Source organism: Acartia tonsa, chromosome 9 (assembly GCF_053477335.1).
Source record: "Acartia tonsa isolate MP-2025a chromosome 9, ASM5347733v1, whole genome shotgun sequence".
NCBI lineage: Eukaryota > Metazoa > Arthropoda > Copepoda > Calanoida > Acartiidae > Acartia > Acartia tonsa.
The window spans coordinates 5049828-5071065 of NC_137268.1; the positions used below are offsets into that span (position 1 = coordinate 5049828).

General features: G+C 30.6%; 1 protein-coding gene across 2 annotated transcripts in view; it reads left to right on the plus strand.

Moving 5' to 3' along the window:
* The first annotated feature begins 5005 nt into the window (after positions 1 to 5005).
* LOC145328062 (dixin-like) overlaps positions 5006 to 21238 on the plus strand; it is a 62469-nt gene continuing 46236 nt past the window's right edge. Inside the window, exon 1 of one of the 2 annotated variants that reach the window (XM_080171616.1) lies at positions 5006 to 5442. In XM_080171616.1, coding sequence (XP_080027742.1) covers positions 5300 to 5442 — 143 coding nt within the window. In that variant the 5' untranslated portion in view covers positions 5006 to 5299. The remainder of the gene's footprint in view (positions 5443 to 21238) is intronic. The other variant, XM_080171615.1, reaches the window with a different exon arrangement.

A 21238-nucleotide genomic window follows, 5' to 3' on the forward strand; every position in this document is an offset into this window, starting at 1 on the left:
TCCGAAGAATTCAGAGGAAAGAAATAGTTTAAAACCAACTAGGGACCTATGACAAGATTCCCTAAGAAAGACAAAAATTAAGATTAAGATCTCAATAACTACTGAACCAATTTTTAGGGAAGCTTCATATAGCTGCCTTTGAATTTTATTGGCTATTTCATTTTTGTATATTTTGATCTTGGGATGGTTTTAGGCTATATTCTGATTTTCATGCCTTCGTTTACAGAGCTCTTAGATGCTAGTGGGGCAGTCGCTAGTATAATTCGTCAAAGCAAAAAATAAATTATATAGAAGCTGCGCTACTAAAAATATTACGGTTCATACACAACTGTAATTCTTAGTTTTGATTCGATGCCTTTGTTTTAGTAAAAATTCAAACCCCCATCTCTCAACCCTTTCCATTTTACACCCACTCCCCTTTGTCTCTTTACCCTTGTTCGTAACCCTTTCAACTTTCCTGCTTTTTGGTCAAATGCCTTTTCAAAAATTTTGACTTTTCAAAAGGACTGTATTTTCGAAAACTATTTCTAATGTTAAATATTATCCTATTATATAAAGTAGTAAGCTTTCTTGTTTGTAGCGAAGGATCTCACTAACCATTGAACTGATATGGTCCTCTTTTAAAGTGAAGCTTCTTATATGTCCCGGGATGGTTTTAGGATATTTTATTTTCATAAAAAGTCTGGGTATGGTTTAAGGCTACTTTTCTGACCTTCCCTATCCCCTCAAATTTAAAGCCTCTAGATGCTTGGGCGCAGCTTAGTATGTTTTCAAAGTGTAGTAAATCTATTTATAATTAAACTTGACGCTTGTGCATAAATAGCCTATTTTATTATCCTGAATTATACATTAGCATTCTTTTTCTATACCAACAATTTGCTTGCGACTTGTTTACAAATCTGAAAATGTGACTCACATTAAAAATAAATAGACTTTAAGAATTTAAAGTTTGTTAAAAATTTAAAACGCACGGTCCTTTTTATTTGCACCCTTTTGGTTTGAAACTTATGCTTTTCCTATTTTCTGGCATTATACCCTTGTAATCGATATACTATTACATGGATGTTGCATCAGATTTTCACATACTCTGATAAATAAATGCTAGCAGCTGGCTATTACCACGATACCCCCCTCATCCACCCCTTTACGCCATCACCTTCCCTCCTACTGGATGAATGAACTAATCAAGCTAAATTGACGACAAATTTTCCCCTGTCAATATATCCACGTGTATGATATATCCATTACCCTTGTCTTGTCTTGTGTTTCCTCCCATACTACACCTTCCCTTTGTTGAACACTTGGAAAATGGGTTGAAATAGGCGAAAATTAGATATTTTATTGTTTCCAGTTTGGTTTATTCTTTAGTTTATATTGCCATTTCGGCTCACATGAAGGAGACTAGCACCGAAATCGAAGAATGAAGAAAGCTAGCACCAAATGTCTTAAAGTGAAGAAAGCTAGCACCTAATGGTTTGACCCTTTTTAATTGTATTATGTATTAATCCTATTATATAAAGTAGTAAGCGTTTATTGTCTGTCCCGAAGGATCTCGCTAACCGCTGAACCGATATTGTTCTCCTTTACAGTGAAACTTCTTATAGGTCCTGGGAAGGTTTTAAACTATTTTTCGAGAGGGTGTCTTAAACCCCCTCTCCCCCCCAAAATAACTTTTTATAACTCTTTGGAAACTCAAATTTAAAATAGGATGAGGTTGACTTTTCTTCTCCTACCAGTGCAGTGCCCCTAGAGGCTTCTAGTGGCGTAGCCGCTAGTAATACATAAATTGCTCCTCCATCTTTCTCACACAAAATATGTCCCGGCCCTTTTTCACCTAAAATCCCTCCCACTATTAGAAATCCTGTAAATCTTAAGGATGAAGTACCCTACCACCAAATGGTGTAGAATGAAGGAAACTAGCACCGGTCTCCTTCATGTGAGCCGCCATTTCTAACTCGAAAACAAGTTTAAATATTATTTATTTTAAATAACAGTAAAAATTTAGGTAGGATAGTAACTTGTTGATTATGATTGTTAAGAATAAATAAAATACCTTTTTCTACTGAAACATCATGGATAGCATTAAAATATAATATCAAAAAAATACATGGCTCAAATACTAACCCCAGGAAAAAACTCAAGCAACTTCATTTCAAGATTTATTTAAGTTCCGTGGAAATTTGTTTTTATCATGCGTTTAAAAATATACCTTGCATCTTCTTATAGAAATGTATAATGCTTATTTTTCATTCTAGATCGTTGAAACATCAGTTTGAATAATCATGTTTTTTTTGTCCATTTAGTAGCATAGTGTGGCCTGGCTTTAGGTGAAACAGGTGAACTTTCTCGTTCCATAGGGAGGGGTTAAATTTAGGGGTGGGGGTGAAGGAGAACAGGTGTTTATACAAAGTCAATAATCTTAGTGGTGGAATTTTCTTCAATTTAGAAGTCATTATCAAGATAATCCAGAACACAAACCCTTTGATTGCACGACATTTGTGTAATAAGTCCTGTCCATGCATGGTACTGCGTCGCGCCCGTTTATAGACCAAGACATCCCCCTCTACTCTAAATATTTATGCCGCGTAACTGTCAAAGCAGCTGTATGAACTATTTTTAGCGTCTTTAGTTATGACGCGACTTCAAGCCGAGATTCGAGCCTCTCCGATACTGATTTGTGTATTTTTTCTTCACATGACGATTGAGATTGAAAACCTTAGTTTTAGAAATATATATTTTGCCAGTACAAAAATGTTACTTCGATAAAAATAGCCTTGTGTTAAGATGGATCAATAACTTTATAGTTTAAATATTACATATTTTACTAAAAGTATAATAATAAATATATATTAAAAAGATATATCTCATTTTTATTGTTCTTTCAATAAGAAATAAATGAAATATTAAACTTTATCATGATTTTATATTTTGGCTATTTCGATTTACATATTTATCTGTATATTGTATAAACACATAGATAGATAGGGGGGGGGGGGTGAGGGATATGAACCATGCAATATTATTATTATCATCAAACCTACAAGTATACAAGTGAATTTTAAACTAGGGATAAAGTAACAAGCAAAATGTTGCTTTGTTGGATAATAACCGGGACACAACCCAATCTCTCCCGATTTTGTATCACTTTTGAAAAGTGCGATTCCTGTGACGTCATATAAAAAGGGAAGGGGTGAAGAAAATCTCTTCCCCTTTCTCCCATCTCTTTTGAAGAGATTTTCTTCCCCCCTTCCCTTTATCTTTCCCGAAACGTATATGACGTAACTGGAATCGCACTTTTCAAAGTGATACAAAATCGGGACAGATTGGGTTGTGTCATAACCGGTACTCAATCTAGAAAACTAGAAGATTTTTAAAGTTGTCCATAGAAATTTAAATATATTTCTTTATATTCTACCCCTTAAAAATATACATATACACATGATAAAATTTCAATGACTACTATACCGATTGATTTCCTTATTTAGAGAAAGCTTCACATAGGGCCTGGGATGGTTTTAGGCTAATTTGTTGTTATATTTAAATTTTTGGATGGTTTTGGGCTGTTTTTTCCATACACTATCGATTATAGAGCTCTTATATGCTAGGTGCCGGTCGTTGCTGCTAGTAAGGATACATTTTAGTGTCAAAAAAGATTTCAAAGCACTGTTGCATTTTGTAGATTTTTCAAAATAGATTATTTTACACATCCACTATTTTCCTGTGTTTACTACAGGGTAGAAATTATATGATATGTGTAGGCTATATAATATTTAGTTTGAGTATTTTTAAAACATTTTCCAAATATTTACAAAGCTTTAATAAAATTTACTTTGTTTGGATTTTAACAAGAAAGTTAGAATACATTTTACCTTAAATAACTCTAGAACCCAAAGTTTTACTAACATGATTTGTCATCGGTTGGATAAAAACTGTGGGTACTTTAATTTACCTTGATAGATTGGTTCAAACCTGACGTGTCCAAACTTGCTGATGAATAAATATAATCTACAAAAGAGTTAATATTGTCTATCATCATTGGGTAACTTCATCAATCTATCGTTATTTTTTTTTATCTCTGACTTTTAATCTAATTTATTAAAACAGAGCTAGTTGCTGCGCCTCTAGCATCTAGAGGCTCTACATTCTAAATTTGAAAACTCAATTGGTTCAGTAGTTATTGAAATCTTAGGCTTCAGACACAAAACCTTGCTATACAATAGGAAGTATGTCAAGACGGAACCTTTTTAATTTAAGTCTGTATTAAAAGTCTTAACGTTTTTGGATGTATTTGCTTCTAAAGATCTCATAAATGACGGTGTTAAAACTAAGATTGCTTATTTTGAATATTCAGTAGTTTTTAACAAAAATTTAAAGGAATTAAAAATATCCAATCTTATCTCATCATTTAATCCTGTTTGGACTTTAGTTTATAAAACAAAATTCCTATCTAAATACTTATAACTAACTAAAGGCATTGTACTCGAAGGGCATGTAAAATAGCTTAGAATCATCTTAAGACTTATACATGAAAATAAAAGCCTAAACTCACATGGAACCTATGTGAAGCTTATCTAAAATAGAGAGCTCAATAGGTTGAGTAGTTATTGAGATCTTAAAATTCAGACAAAACACCTTTCTACTATATTTAAAGATATTTTTTAATTTCAGATTTCTCCTTTAAAAATGACAGGGGAGAAAAAAATGTTTATGTTTTGAAAAATGTAGAAAACAAGAAATAAACAAACTGTTTGATTTTTCATCGTAATTCTAAATGCATAATAAACAAGCATACGTTTACAAATTCCTCCCCCTTTAAATTACAACAACTAACCCCTTATGCTTTGTTTTAAATCCTTCCTTATTAAACTTGTAAGCATTATAACCCTCCCCCCTTAATCCCCTACCACCCTTTAATGTAAATCCACACACAGCTGCAGTTAAAAATTTGCCGGACGAAAATTTACAAAATCCTCGAACTTTGTAAAACGGAAATCCATGAAACTGTGTGGAGAATCCCACCCGAAGCAAACACACACACCACGCACGCACACGCCCAGTGTAGTAGGTGCGTGCGCCTTACAATTTTACTGATTCAGTTGAACGATTCTTTCCGTGCGCGTCAGAAGTCAGCACGTCAATTTTTATTTTATTTACTAAAGTGAACATTACAAAAATTTGTAACTTTAACGCTTCAATAGCGAGACATCGCTTGTACAGCAGTGATAAACAAATAAATAAAATTAAAGTGAAAATATTAATGCAATGAAAAAATAGCAAAATCTTTTATAACGGTGACAACATGTTTAAATGGAAGGTTTCTCGCCTAGGAGGCTCCAAAAAGGAGCGAAATAAGCAGAAACTAAACAATGAAAGCAGTGATCAGATAAACTGTGCAGGAGAAGATATTTATGCCAAGAATAACAATGTTATCAACAAAGAAAGGTCAGTTATAATCTCAATGCTTCTTCTTCTTTTGGACTATAGATTTTGACTTCTGCTGCCGTAAAAGGATTTCAGTTCAAATTTTCTTTTTTTTTGTTCATAATTGTCTTGAATAGAGTTATTTTTAAATGTGAAATTTTAAAGGTACATTATTTCGATTTTAAAAAGAACTGAGATGTCTTAAAGAAATTTTAGATTACTATTTTTCTGCTAAGAACTTAGAATAAAACATTTTTATTAGAATCTGAAAAGTTTAAACAGAATAAAATTGTTATGATCTATTAAAAATGAATATAGAAAAAAATAAAACTAACTTTTTAGTTTAAAGTAATTATAAGAAAGAAAAAAATTAAGTTGATTTTAAGGTACTAAAACACAACCAAAAAAGAAGAAAATTGCAATTATGAACAAAAATAGTAAGATCTTTAATTTGACACCTTACTTTTTGAATTCTGTTGAGTAATTATTGAAAAAACCTATTTTGTTGAACCCCTTTGAATCAAAACTTGAAACAAAATCACAAAAGTTAGGACACGTTCTTTAAGTAATTATTTCAATTTTCAAATGCTCTAATGCCCCCCCCCCCCCTAATGATAATTTCATTTTTCTTTGAATTTGTTCCGAGAGAGTAAAATGAGTTTCAAGTTCCTTTCAGAGATTTTTTGTTTGTTCTTTCTTTCTTGGTAAATATTGGAGCAAGAAGATAGTTCAGCAGCGCGGCTACGCTACATATATATGTGCTTGTCTGTTGGGGCTTTTATTATTCAATCGTCATTTGATATTACAATGGAGTTATTTTTACTTGGATCTTACACCAGATTATCATATACTCTAATAGAGAGATCTGACTAATAAATGATGTCCAAGTTAGCAAGGTAAATTGAAGAAAACTTTCCCCTGTCATAATATCCACGTATATTCTATATCCATTTATTTGATATTGATAGTTACAATATGACTTAAAAATGCACACAAGAAGTCAATTTATAAAGTTTTGCTACTACTTTTGGACATCCTTGTTCTTGGTGTAACTCTAGACTTATTTAATTGAGATGAAACTTCAAAGTTGTTTTTATGTGCTTTATGGATGTAGAAGATTTAGGAAAAAATACAATTTAACATAGGTGGTGCCTATTTGTTACTTTAGGTCAAGTTAGCTTTTTTATTGTTACTAAGTAGCCCCATAGGGTAAGGGCACTGCAGGGTTAAAGCCCGACGCATGGGTTAGTCATAAGAAAAACCTAAATTTATTTATAAAATTTTTCGAACGGACTTATAAAAAATGAAGTTTTGGTAATATAAGTTTCCGAAACAATTTGTCTCAATACAATTGTAAAGGCTTTTTCTATTAATGTAGGGCTTTTAAATTGAATTAAAGAAAAAAAAGCAAGACTCATGATCATTTACCTATCTTAGAAAGCTTTTCTTTTATTATTTTGTACATCTAAGTGATTTATATTTTTTTCTTAAAAATACATTTTATGTGAAAAAGTACATGAAAGTGTTAAGTGATTTTTGGAATTGAAACTTTGACATTTTGCGAAATTTGGTTTTGAGAATTTTCCAAATCAGTTGAAGGATGAAACTTTAAGGATCTAGGTAAAATACGTACGGTCTACTGAAGAAAAAATAAAAAATTTTAAATTTATTTTTTTACTTAAATCTATTTGTCTTTAAATAAAACAAGCTATCCAAACAGATCAAAAATCCTCACCTTAATTTATGCCTTTTATTTTTAATATTTTATACTGCACTTTAAAATTAATATAATTATATTATTATTGACCATGTTTTGATACTTTTTTTAACGATAAAATGAAAAGAAATAAATGTTGTAATTGCAAATAAAAGAAAGTAAATTTAATTTTGTAAAGATGTTAGTCTGAGATAAGCTGTAATTAAGGGTGTCCACAACATTTTTCTCTGGGTGAAAAGTTACAAAAATGTTATACATTCATTTGAAAAAATGTGACGTTGAAGAAAAAAGAAATAGAACAGATTTTTTATGTTAGTCAGTAAATCACTTAAAATGATTAAGGGGGTAAAATCAACCTAATCCCCCCACATGTTTACGCCTATGGCTGTAATTAGAAAACCTTTTCTTTTTAATTTAATTTGATTACAATTAATTGCAAGGTGCCGAAATTTCGCAAGGTTGCCACACAATCTTACATAGCAGAAAATTGCAAATATTACTAGCTAAAAAAAGCCATTATCCTTCTTTTAAACTTAAACTTTAAATGTTGTACTCTTACATTTAACAGATGAATATTATCATAGGCGTCCAAGGGGGGGGGGGGGTAATAGGGCGATTACCCCCCCCAATTTTTTTTTCATTTACCCCCCCCATTTAAAATTTACCCCTACCCTGGGGGTGCCGTAGGTACCTCCAACCATTTAGGAGGGGGTATTTACCCCCCAAAACAATTTTTGGGGGGGGGGGGTAAATACCCCCCCCAAAATTGAAAATCTCTTACAAAAAAAATTACCCCGGGGGTAAATTTGGGGGGGGGAAACAAGTTTTACCCCTGCCAACAGATTTCAGGGGGGGTAATTACCCCCCCAAGCAAATTTTACCCCCGGGGTAAAAATTTTTGGGGGGGGGGTAAAATTTGTTTACCCTCCCCAAAATTGAATTCCCCCCCCCCTTAAAAAAATTTTACCCCCCCCAAAATAAAAAGCTTGGACGCCCCTGAATATTATATATCTTATTTCAACAGATTTTTTTTATAATATTATAACTTTGACGGTTTTTTAAATCTTTTGTTTTGAATAAACATATCTGTTCCTATGGTTGACTAGGTATCTCTCTCCACACACTGAAACACAGATTTAGGTAATTTCCCTCAAACAGTTAGTGGACCACTTATATCACCTCTCTATTTATGTTTTGCTTTGAGCAATATATTTATAATGTTATGCTTATTTTCGGCTGCATAACATAAAGTTTAGATGTCCAAGCCAGAGCTAAAGAAACAAACTTAATATATAATTAGATATAAGAGAGGAGGGGGGGGGTTTGTAATTGGTCCACAGTTGATTTTTGGGAAGTTACCCAGATTTCTATCTGTAAATTTTGTGGTTAAAGTGTTTAAAATTATCAGTACTAAACTAAGTTCTTTCCTAGACACATTCATATGTGTATTGTTATGTATGCTTTGGTTAAAAATGTGTGTTTGTTAAAATGTAAGGTAAAATTTTCTTGATATTACGATATTTTAGAGAAATCATTGTTTCATTGTGGTTTTCCTTAAAGTGCCAAGTCGATCTTCTATTTAAAAAGAATTTAGGCTAGGTTAGGTTATATTTGATAAAGGGTAGCCCTTCAAGACTAGGGCACTAAAGGTATTGGTTCCGCAGTCTTTGGGCCTCCCCCCGCAGAGATTACACAATTAGAAAAAAACTATCCCTCCTTACACAAAATTTATTCTAAATTGAAAGGGGTTTCTGTGCTCGCTTGGCACTACCAGAGAAAACACTATCATTAAAATTGCTTTTGAAACATAAATGATTGTTCTTGATAAAATTGGAAACACATAATTTTAATAATAAAGCTATCGCAAAATATTATTATAAAAATATTGACACATGTCAAAGCAACTATAAATTATGCTATCAACCATTAAATTTTATACAAAATTTTAAAAGAACAAGGACAATAAAGTCCATAAGTTTAAAATTTTACCAACCAATTATTATTTAATTTTAAACAACTTTTTTTTTAATGTTAGATTCTTGCTAAAAGTATAGTATCTTAAGAACTTAAGAACGTGTTTTGTTTATAAGGACGTTAAAAGAATGTACGGACAGACCCTTGTTGTAAAGTAGCTACGCTACTAATCAATTCTGGAAAATTTTAAAAATTATATGTTGAAAATTAAGGAAAGTTGTTAGAGATGTTTTAGTTGATAAAATATTCAGGTTCAATGATTTATATTTTATAATTCAGAAAATGTCACCAATAACTTAAAAAGCATAATATAGTTTGATAGAATTGTTTTACAATTTTTAAACTCTGTTCCATTTTTTCAATTGATTTATAAAAGTTGCATTTAAGTATGTTACAATTTGATAAATTAAAATTTTCTCTTGCATATATCAATTACATAAGGATTTATAGCAAATATTGATAGTGTTTATTTTTGATTTTAAAGTTTTATCCTATTATTATCTATTAAAAATAGTACGGTATTTTGTCTGAAGCCTAAGATCTCACTTACCACTGAACCGAAAGAATTCTCCATTTTGGAGAAGCTTTGCATTGGTCTCGGGTTGATTTTAGGTAGTTTTATTTTTCAATTTAAGTCTTGAGAATTTTTCATGCTTTTTATGCATTTTTCTACCCTTCCAAATAGGGCCCCTAGAGGCTAGGGTCGTTGTCCATATAGCTATCTAAATATAGCTGAAAAAACTTGACAATATTTGTTGTTTTGTGTGGATGAAAAATTAGTTATTCTGTGTGCCAACTCAACAGTGGTAAAATGTCATTTTATCTCCTGACCAATGTTCACATAAAATTGTAGAAAATTTAAATTTTTGCTTTTTCTTCTCTTTTTATATCCAATCCTATACCTATCATATTATGTAAAGTAGTAAGCTTTTTTGTCTGTAGCGAAGGACATCGCCAACTGTTTAACCGATGTGGTTCTTCTTTTGTAAAGCTTCTTATTGATCCAGGGAAGGTTTAATTATTTTTTTTAAAAATTAAAAACGAGTGGGGAAAGGTCGGCTTCCCTTAGCCTTATGTGCCTCTAGAGGTATGTAGGGGTGTAGCTGCTAGTTTGCTATAAATGAGTGTATAGATATAATGACTATTTCCAACTACGTTGCCGAATAATCTTAATCTACAAAGATCACAAAACTGGATTTTGCAAACAAGAAGAGAATAACACTCCTACAAACCACTCAAGTTTGTGAAATGCAAATTTTTGCTAGCTTAATGTTTTGTGGAATTGTATGAACATCTTTTTTTTTTCATTTCTTTCTCACTTTACTGTGACTGACTTCCTTTTTCCTTTTTCTCTCTTTGTTTCTCTTTATCCCCCTCTGCCTGCCCCTCCCTCACATCCTCTGTTTGTCCATTAATTTTATTCATGTCTAACATTCTCACTTCCAAATTTACAACAACTTGATTTACTAATTTCTACTTCTTTTTTATGTTTTCTATCATATGCTTCATGTAAAATTTATAGGGTGCTAAAGTTAAAAGCAACCAGCTTGGGGTTTAATGAGTTTTATTGGGACAAAATATACTTTTAATGTTATTAAACTCTTACTTTTGAAGGCACTAAAAACATATATATTCGTATCCCTCTCTAAAAGCGTCGTGATGTTTAAAACAGAGGATTTTTTAAATGTTTTTTCCAGGTACAATTTAGTAAAAGCTGTTTGTTAAAATCCAACTATGCATAGTTTTACATTTAAAACCAACTTTTATTTGTTTGCTAACTTTCTTGTTTATACACATTTTAACGCGTTTGGCTTGATAAAAATAGCCTGTTAAATATATGGCTTTGCATTTTTTTTGTTTGTTTGTGCTTTTTTACAACAAGAAAACTTTCTTTGCCTAGCTTTTTTTAACAAATTAGAAGCGCATATACTCAATAAGATACATTTTATAGCATTGTTTAAAATTACTAAATTTAACTTTACCCGGGAAGTTTATCAAGGATTTTTTGAAAATATAATTTGTTGGTTTAATTCGACTTCATGATAAATAACTTTTTGTTATTTTTTCCCTAATGCAGGATGAACGAACTGATGAATATTAGCAACCTTAATTGACGACAACTTTTCCCCTGTCATAATATCCTTTTAAATATTATAATTATGATGATTTGAAAGGAGGATGGCTATGTTTTTGAACATATATTTGTTCTTGTGTTAACCAGCTAAAAGGTGCAATATTTTACATTCAATTGTCCAAAAAAATGCATATTAACTAACGTATACACACAAGCACATAACAAGTGTAATAAAATAATCCATAAATAACATGCATAAATTATAAACCAAATTACACAAGAATGCCATAAAAAATACGTATTTAACAAGGATCACCTAATCTATTGCATCTTTTATTAAGAAAAGAAATTTTCATAAGTGACACAGTATTAACATACACTCGATACCTAATTAGATTGATTGTCAATTTTTAAAACAAGGATGTTGTATACTTAATTTTTTTTATTGCATTAAAGTGTAAATACAAGAATCTAAGCGTAATATATTAAACTATAGAGTAGCTGCGTTAATTATGAATGAATAAGGCCTAAGTTGGGTTCTTAAAAAAAGAATCAGATAACTAAATATAAATTAATTTGAACTATCATGATTTAAAAGTAACATGCTGTCTGTCTGTCTGTGTTGTAAGGACCTTACTAAACGTTGAACCCTCAAGGTGTCTTAATCTTGCGGGGATTTCCAGTGTCCAATATAACCTTACCTAAAGTTATAAACAACCAAACAAAAAATACCACCCCCCCCCCTTGCATTTAAATGGAAACTGCCTTTGGTTTAAATAAGCAATTTTCTGATTGCATTTTTTAAGAATCCAACCCTAAAAAGTATAGACTAATAAAGAACGAAACGAAAATTTCCCCTTTCTAGCACTTAAAAGGAAACTTCCTTTGGTTTATATTGAAGCTTCCAAAGAAGGTTTATCTTGATAGCGCTGCTAACTATAAGCGATTTTCTGATTTCATTTTTTAAGAATCCAACTGTGGAATGTATGTATTTGTATGTACATAAGAGCATACTTTTTTTTGTGGGTGTAAGGTTAGTTTGGTAAACATATTAATCTCAAACATTTATCTTTGCTTTAATGACACACTTACAGGCCATAAATGGACCATTTACAATCAAAAGTGTCCCAACAAAACAGCTAAAAACCTGCCATTTTTCGATTTATGAGTTGAATTGAATTCGGTCCCTTTTAACTGATAACCAATTAGCTTCACTAGATAATAGTGTCTTAAAATAGCACAGTAACAACAGTAAAGTATCATACAGTAATATTACAGTCTTTCAAATAGTTCAAGTTTGATTAGCAATAGTAAGGACAAATTCCATTTTAAGCAATTTATGATTACTTTCTATAAAATTAATTTATAAACCAATAACAAAACTTTTTTGATAATTAAAAATTATCCATATGGTAGAAACACTAACCCTAGCAAAATGTTTAACAACCCTATATCACTCTTATTTGGCCAAGCGCAATTTTTTTCAGTCCCACCTTAATTTTTTTGACCACCAAACTAGTGTTTATAAATTTTGTTGAAAAATCTAAATACACATAAAGTATAATACAAATTATTTTAAAGTTATAGGACAGTGTAATCAATGTTTTTTTAAATATTTTTTTCGCACATTTGTAGAAGCAGCAACTTAATTATAACCCTTTTATATGTACCGTAGTTTTATTCAATATAGGAACAAGGAAATCTATATCAATAAGTAGCGCAGCAAAAAAAATCAAAATACAATGTTTCCAACATTTTAACGTTGAATCAATTATTTAAAGTTGACAATTTATTATTCTATGAGTTATAATTAACTAGATATTTACGTCTACAAAATGTCCAATTGGGAGGGAGGATACATTTGGGCTATTTATTACACTAGTCCACAAAGATTTATACTAACGTTTTCTTATTTATAAACTCAACAACTTTGGTGACTTTTATTAAGTTTAAATACGTTGGTTTAATAAGATGGGTGTCCAAACGTTTCAACCACTAATTGTAATCTTCAGGAGGGGTAATTTTGTGTATCATCAATTTGTCGGTCATTGTCTTATCCCTTTTGATTTCTGAATTATAAGTATTATTATTTAAATAACATCACCAAAGATTTATAAACACTTAATAGTGTTTGATTTTAATTATAGAGTAGCTGCGCTACTTAAATCATACTAAATAGGCCTAATTACATAATGGCTTTTTCTTGTTCGCGATTACGGTGTATAGTCATCTAAATTAAACCACTTTTAAAGCTTAGGCTTGTTGGCAGCTGTGTAACTACTCTATATTATATATTTGTATTTAAGTTCTAGCAGCTCTGCTCTCTAGAGGAAAATTGACCAAAATTGAGGCTGTAATATTTTTCGCATTCTATTCTACTTTAGCATTTAAACTGGTAGAAAAATAACAGACAAATAATATTTTAGTTATGGATTATGTCATTCTTGTTCATTTTTCGGTTGTTTAACTAATTTAATATTACTGATTAGGATCTAAAATATGTTAAAATATAAATTGTATTTAAACATACCTACATACAGATTAAAAACGGTAACTTTCACTTTTAGAATTTTTGTTTTACAGACAGCTTTCTTTTTCATGAAGCTTCTCATAGGTCTTGGGAAGGTTATAACTACCCTCTCAAGAGAAATTGCACTTAGGGACCTTTAAAGGCATAGCCGCCAGTACTAATATAATATCATAACTGCTATGCTGCTTGTCCTCAAGTAATTTGACCTCAAAGCAAACAAACATTAAATGTTTAATGTCCCGAAAAAAACGAACAACTTTGAAAGTATTATAAGGTCATAATATAAAATTAGTTTCTTTTGTCTTGATTATGACAAAACATTACTGAATAGTGGGGTATATATGTGACAAGGATGACAACATTCATTAATAGCGAAGCACTAAACATTATAAATTGACACGCCGAGCAGTTATAGTTACAGATGCTCAGTGGTCACAACAAGAATATAAAAACATGTCCGACTTACCGACCGTCGGTAGTTTTAGAATAGAAGCTCGAAGGAGTAAATTTACTAAAAAAGAATCACCATAATATTTTTAATAGCAGCAGAGAAAATCATATCTCTCTAAAAGGGTTTCGGACGGACTGACAAAACGATTTATAGAGAAGCTTCGCTAGCAAAAAAGTATAGTTTTGACGTGTGTCATTTAATACCTTAATGTCTTACAGAGTTAGGCCAAGGGTATATAATAATGCCTATGTTTTCATTTCAAGCAATGCCGCTAAAATTTTTTAATTTTAAAAGAGGAGTACTTTACTAACTTTTAACTTCTAGCGGCTCATATATTAACATTCTTTTAAAGCTTACCTACCCAATGCAAAATGGTCTCAAACCTTCCTAGGCCAGGGTCGCTATTAAGGCTCCGGTAAAGTTAAGAACGGAATGGAAGAGCCGTAGACGAGATCTTTTTGGATATAAAAGTATACATATATCCAGCTACTTCAGTAGAGAGTAATCTAAAACTTTCTTACACTTTGCAAGAACATAGTTTACCCTTCATGGATAATTTTTAACAGCCAATTGTTAGTTTTTCTTAAAAACCTGCAAATTTTATTTAAATAGCAAAAAGTTGAACAGGACATTCAAATATTATTGCTCTAAGCTAAGTTAATTTTAAATCTTTTTCTGAAATGATCTAAAAATGTGCATAATCATATTTTTGCTATAGTTTATTTTTTCATGATTGTGAAAATTCCTCGTATTGTTTCGTAACTTTGTTGAACATTATTATTATAATAACCCTTTTATAGCGTTTTTAACCGACATGAATATGTATAGCTGTTCGGAAGAACAAAATATGTCCAAAAAAAATCTAAGTCTCTCTGATAAGCAGAACCCTGTAACTTACACCAGATTATCATGTACTCTAATAAATGAAACTTGCAGTTGGCTAAAATATTGATACTTCTATCAACCCCCTTTACCACCCTCCTCCTGAATGAACGAACTGACCAATAAGTTATGTTATATTTCCTCTATTATTCTATATCCATTATATTAGCAAAAGATAGAAGACAATATATTTCCAGAGCTGGATCTTTAAATCATTTTAGTGGTGAGCCAGATCGGGGTGAGCCAACTTTCCACCAATGAGAGCACAGCATTTAATGAAATGCCACGCATGTGATTGGCTGACATTCGGCTCACCCCGATCTGGCTCACCACTAAAATGATTTAAAGATCCAGCTCAGTAGACATATCTCTGTCCTTGTGTTTATGTAGAAAACCTTCAAATGTCATTCAAATGTAGGGAATGTGACTGCTTTTTTCACAGACAATAAAATGTTGCGACGAAGGGTAAAAAAGTAATAACTAGGGGTGTTAAAATGTTCAATAAAAGTGTCTTTTAGCTGGATAAATTGACCTATAAAAGTTTAAACATTTTGACTCAAGGACAGATTTATTGAAAAACAATTACTTTATTGATATCCAAAAGGATCTTTGTAAAGCTTACCTAATATAAAAACAAGCCTCAACCCAAATAGTTCAGTAGTTAATGAGATATTCAGCTTCATACGAAACACACTTACTACTTTATATATTGGAATTTTGTGGACAATATTAATGAAATAACTGCATCAATATGCATTGACAAAAAGTGGTAATAACTGACACATTTTTGAATTATTAAAACAAAATTTCCTTACATTTTACATATAAATGTCAACTTAAGTGACTTCGCCTCTAGGGTTTACAAATTTTTCTTTCGAGAAAATAGCATAAAACCTTCCTCTAGCATTTAATTTGTAAACCCATTTTCGAGAACTTTTAATGCATTAAAAAAATTCACTAGTTTATATTTTTTTCGAATAGTTGTTACTTTTTTAAACTACGCATAAACAAAAGAAAAGACAAATGAACTTTTTACAAGTGTACTAAAGAAATTAAACCAGCAACATTGTATTTTCTTAAAGGTCGTTTTCTTTTTTTTAATTGAAATATTGCCTGTGAAAAAAATCATTTGAAAATAAGCTTCAAAATATTGTACAATTAGTAAATACCAGTGTTGCGGAGCCGGAGCCGGAAGCCGTGGAGCCGCCATATTTTGCTGGAGCCGGAGCTGGAGCCGTAATTTTCGTTAAAAAACGGCTTCGGCTTCGGGCTAGATAAACAATGAGATTTTTTTAAAATTATAATTTGGTAACTCTGTTTTGTCATGTGCAAATGCCCGTTTTAAGTTTTTCAAGTCCATTTTTATCAAAAATTTAACTTTTAAAACCTTCAAAAGTCAAAAATAGACGTAGGAAAAAAATATGTCGAGTATTTCTTGATCTTAGGTCGGAGCCTGAGCCGGAGCCGCACCAAAATCAAACGGCTCCGCAACGCTGGCGAATACCCAATAAGACTAAGCACATTGTTACATCGTAAATAAAAAGGCACAATAAAATTGATTTGGCTGCCCTGTTCTACTATCTTAGACTAGAAACCTCGGTTTATATTGGTCTACATTTAAATAGGCTAAATTCTGCAAATCTTTAAGATAACATTTAAAGAGACGTTGTCTTTTGATGCAAACTTTTAAATTTTAAAACAACTACATTTTTGGCCTGGTAATCGTTTTTTTGGCAAATTAGAAAATATAAATCTTGATAGCTTGAAACAGATAAGGTCATTTTTTAGTGATTTGATGAACCTAGCTCCCATTATTTTAATAAAAGGTTGTTTGTCAGTTGTTGCTACCCTTTTAGACGACATAATTGTCCTTGTCAGACCTAAAAAATGAAAAAATGGCACTGTCTCTTTACTTAAGTCCAAAAGTGCTTGTAAAGATCTTGCATAGAGATGTTTTCACCATAGTGGCTGGGCTCTAAACACCTTTAGTTTCAGATGATTCACATTAGTTTTGGAACCTAGTTACCCGTACATAATGCTGTGATTATATGGTAAAAAGGGGCTAAAAAATCTGCGACTTATCAAGCAAATATACGACACTATAAAACTGTTCAGAGTTATCTTTTTTAGAAGGTTGGAATATTACAAAAAAGAACAGAAATGCATTTTTTTTTTTAAATTATATCCCAAACGATTAGAATTTCTTTTTAAAGGTTTTGTTACAAAAAATCACCGAACATGACATATCAAAATTAGGGAAAATGTGATTATGACAAACAATTCTAAAGGAAAATTTCCCCACAGCCCCATTCCTTTTATTCTTACCCACTGCCCTTCAGTTACATAAAAACAAGATATAAGCTAACTTTACCCCAACAAAATATCAAATTTTGCGGCAATTTCGATTGGAATTAATTGGCTGAATAGCAGCCCCTTATCAAAATCAAATTAGAATATGTATAAAATCAACGCAAATTACAATTATATTACCAAAAAAAACAGATCAACGATTTCCAAAACCAACAGTCATGTGCTTGTTATAGGGTAGCTCCACTACTAAAAAAAACATATTTCAATAATGACTGACCGGACATAAAAGTTTAGAGAAAAAAAAACAAGCATAAATGTTTCAAGTTAGTCCACTTTAAATAGTTTATGTTCGTTGTAAAAAAAAGGTTAAATCTTTTTTTCTTATTACCTTTTGAAGAACCCCATACATGATAATGATATGTTAAACAGAGCAAAATATAACATGTTGCGAAACTTCTCTAAAATCTTAGTTTAATAAAATATTGATCAATTTAAAATATATTTAAAATGTGATGCACGAAAAATTAATAAAAAACACTTAAAACCTACATCTTTTTTTAAAACATAAACACCTGATTTTTATATCTTTCTTTTACAAAGATTAACATTTTTACCTTTTATATACATATACTTCTACCTATTATTATGATATATCTATTTTTTAAACAAATGCTAATTTAATTATAGATTTTTTGATCTTATCTTAATAAGGAAGCATTTTAGATTTATAGACAAAGAATATGAAAAAAATCTTCAGTTTTTATGTATCAAAGTATTAACAAGCTAACATTTTGTTTGGAAAAGAGAAATTTTTGCTGGTATTGCCAATCAATCACTTAATTTACATTTTATATGTGAAAGTACTACTAAATTAATTTAGTTAAGCAAAAAATCTTTTAATGCAATGGCTTGTTGGGGATTCTACACAAAAAATATCAAATGGTTAAAACATATGTAAATATATTGGTTTTCTAGTATAAAGTAGCTGTTCAACTAATATTTTTTTTTAAATCCTTATCCCCACTTCAACTAAAGAAGCGTCTTTAACCCTTCGAATATATTCATATCTTAAATCTTTACTTGCCTTTAAATAATCACGAGTCTCATTTTCATATTATTACAAGCGCAGCAACTCTATAACTAATCACTTAGTTTGACAATTGTTTTCAACTAAAAATTGACCAAATACATTTTTAAAGCCTATTGAATAATCAGGATTAGGTTGAAAAAAGGTTGGAGGGGGGGGGGGGGGGGATGAAGAGGATGATCTATTCATCGATTCAAGATAAAAGAGAGGGGTAGGTTTCTGGTAGAATCCGTAAAGGTGTGTGTTAAAAATAGTAGTAGAACGATAATATTCACTAAATTTGTGTATTTCTTTTTGAAAAGAATTATAGATAATTTTTTTTTTTTTAAAGTTAACCTAAATTTTTATCGTTCTACTACTGTTTTTTAACTTATAACACATAACCTTTACAGATTTTACCCGAAACCTACACCTCTCTTTATTATATAACTTCTTTTACAAACTATTTATAAACAAGATTGTTCTTGTTTATGTTCATATTGTTTTGTATTCGCAAGTGATGGAATCGTCGTGGCAGTGTCATTACAATGTTATATGTACATTAAGAGATATAAGTTTCCCGCAATTTTAATGTAGGGAGGAGATTTAAAATCTGCATCAAATTTTAAGGATTTTTTTTTATAAAATTCGTTTTTTGTATAATTCTTTATCTAAAAGCGGAAATAAAAATTAAGTTAATTAGTTTTGGCATCCGTGATTGGTGGATTTAAAAAATCTGCGCTCTGATTGGATGTCGTACATCATTCAACCAATTAGAGCGTAGGTAGTTTAAAATCCACCTATCCTATTGGTCAAAATTAATTAACTTAAAATGTATTTCCGCTTTTAAATAAAGAATTATACAAAAAACGAATTTTATAAAAAATCCTTAAAATTTGATGCAGATTTCAAATATTCTTCCTACATTAAAATTCCGGAAAACTTATATCTCTTAATGTACATACATGCTAAGATTATTAGTAGCGAAGCTACTCTACTGGTGGTACTTCAGTTAAGGTCTTTATTTAAGGAATAATCAAATACCCATCTTGTCTAAGGACAATTAACTTTAAAAAATGTTTTTTTTTATTAAAATATTTATCTTTTTATTAATGTTTTAGGTATGTATTGTAGAAGCTTCTTTTTTTGAAAATCAACGAATTTCATTTAATATATTTGAAAAATATACACCGTTTATCAAATATCAGAGATAGGTAGATAATCATGGTATTAGACAACTGATAATAAAGTTTATTTATGCCTAGATACAACTTGATTCTAAACCGAGGTATAAAAATGAAGTTTATTATGTATTTTTTTTATAGATTGCTTTCAAAAAAATAAATCAATTTTAGATATACAGAAAACAAATTTATTCTATGATTGTCTTTTGTGTTTTTATTTTTCTAAAAACATATATTGAATAACTCTAATAAAACTCTCTTGGACGGAGTAGGTGAAATGTAAATGAGGATAATTTGATTTTGTTTCTAGCCAGGGTAAAGGCATGTTACCAACTTTGCGGGATGAAAACAACCCCATTAAAGGGTTAGAAGGGAAAAAGAAGTAACTGGATAAAGTGTCTCAAAAAATCAGCCATGTGACGTCATAAAAATGAAGGATTATCCATATCTAATTAGGGGGTTTTCTTTGTCACTTCTCCTCTCATCTCCCTAATTTTTATGACGTTACATTTTGGAGACACTTTGTCCTGATACTTAAAAGAATCTTTATACTTTAGAATTTAAAAAGCTGTTATTTTTTTAAAATTTATATCTTATTTGAATGGGGGTGATTTGTATCTTCATCTGTTTTTCATGCCATAGGTCGCCTTTACCACTCAGGCCACAAAATTTATTTAAGTGTCGTCTTATCTTGTTGGGTTGTTTAATGTTTATTTATGTAAGATTTTCATGTGCAAAAGGGTAAAAATAAAATTTTGTCGGTTGTCTTAAAATCTGAACTGATTTTCCAATTAATTTCAAATAGTTTGAATATTGGTGTATTTGTTAAGAAAATTAATAAATTTGCCTATTTGTTTGTTACTTTTTTATAAAAAATGTTTTACATTGACTTGATAATATAAGTCAGCAAATTAGCAGATTAAGATATTTGCAATCAAGACAACTTGCATAAAGGAAATAGTAACCATTCAATTTATAGCAATATCAAATGAAATAGTGTTAATTTTGTAATTTACTGAGAGACAGCGCCAACAATCTAATACGAAATGATTGCCTTGCTCCTCCCCCTTAAATTTATCCCCTTATGATAGATATTCATACAATCTAACAAAAAATGAGAAAACGTAAAAAACATTTCCTATTTAAAAATAAATAGATGGTGTATTTATATTTATACAAAATTTATACTGTTTTAGTGTTTAATAATATTAGGTTATATTATATGGCCACCAGTTTCCCCAAAAAATAATCTGCTGAAAGACAAAAACATAATTTGTGATACGCCTTGTGAAGGATAGAATTTTCCATATTTAATGCCTTACATTTGAATTTTCACTATCTACTCTTGGCTACTTGGAATCATATATATGCCACGATATTTTAATAAAATTTAGATGAAGATTTCTTTTAAGTTTTTATCTCATATTATATTTTAAACTTAACCATAACGTCCATAAAAGCGAAGCTATACAAATTAAGAATGGCTAAAATTTGCTTACATGATGCCTAGAATTGGACGTACTTACACTTTTAGATTGGATTATATTGATGCTTTGCTTACAGCATTGGGACTAAGTTGTGAAGTTAAAAACTTTAGGGACTAATGTGATAAACAGCCCTTCCCCTCAT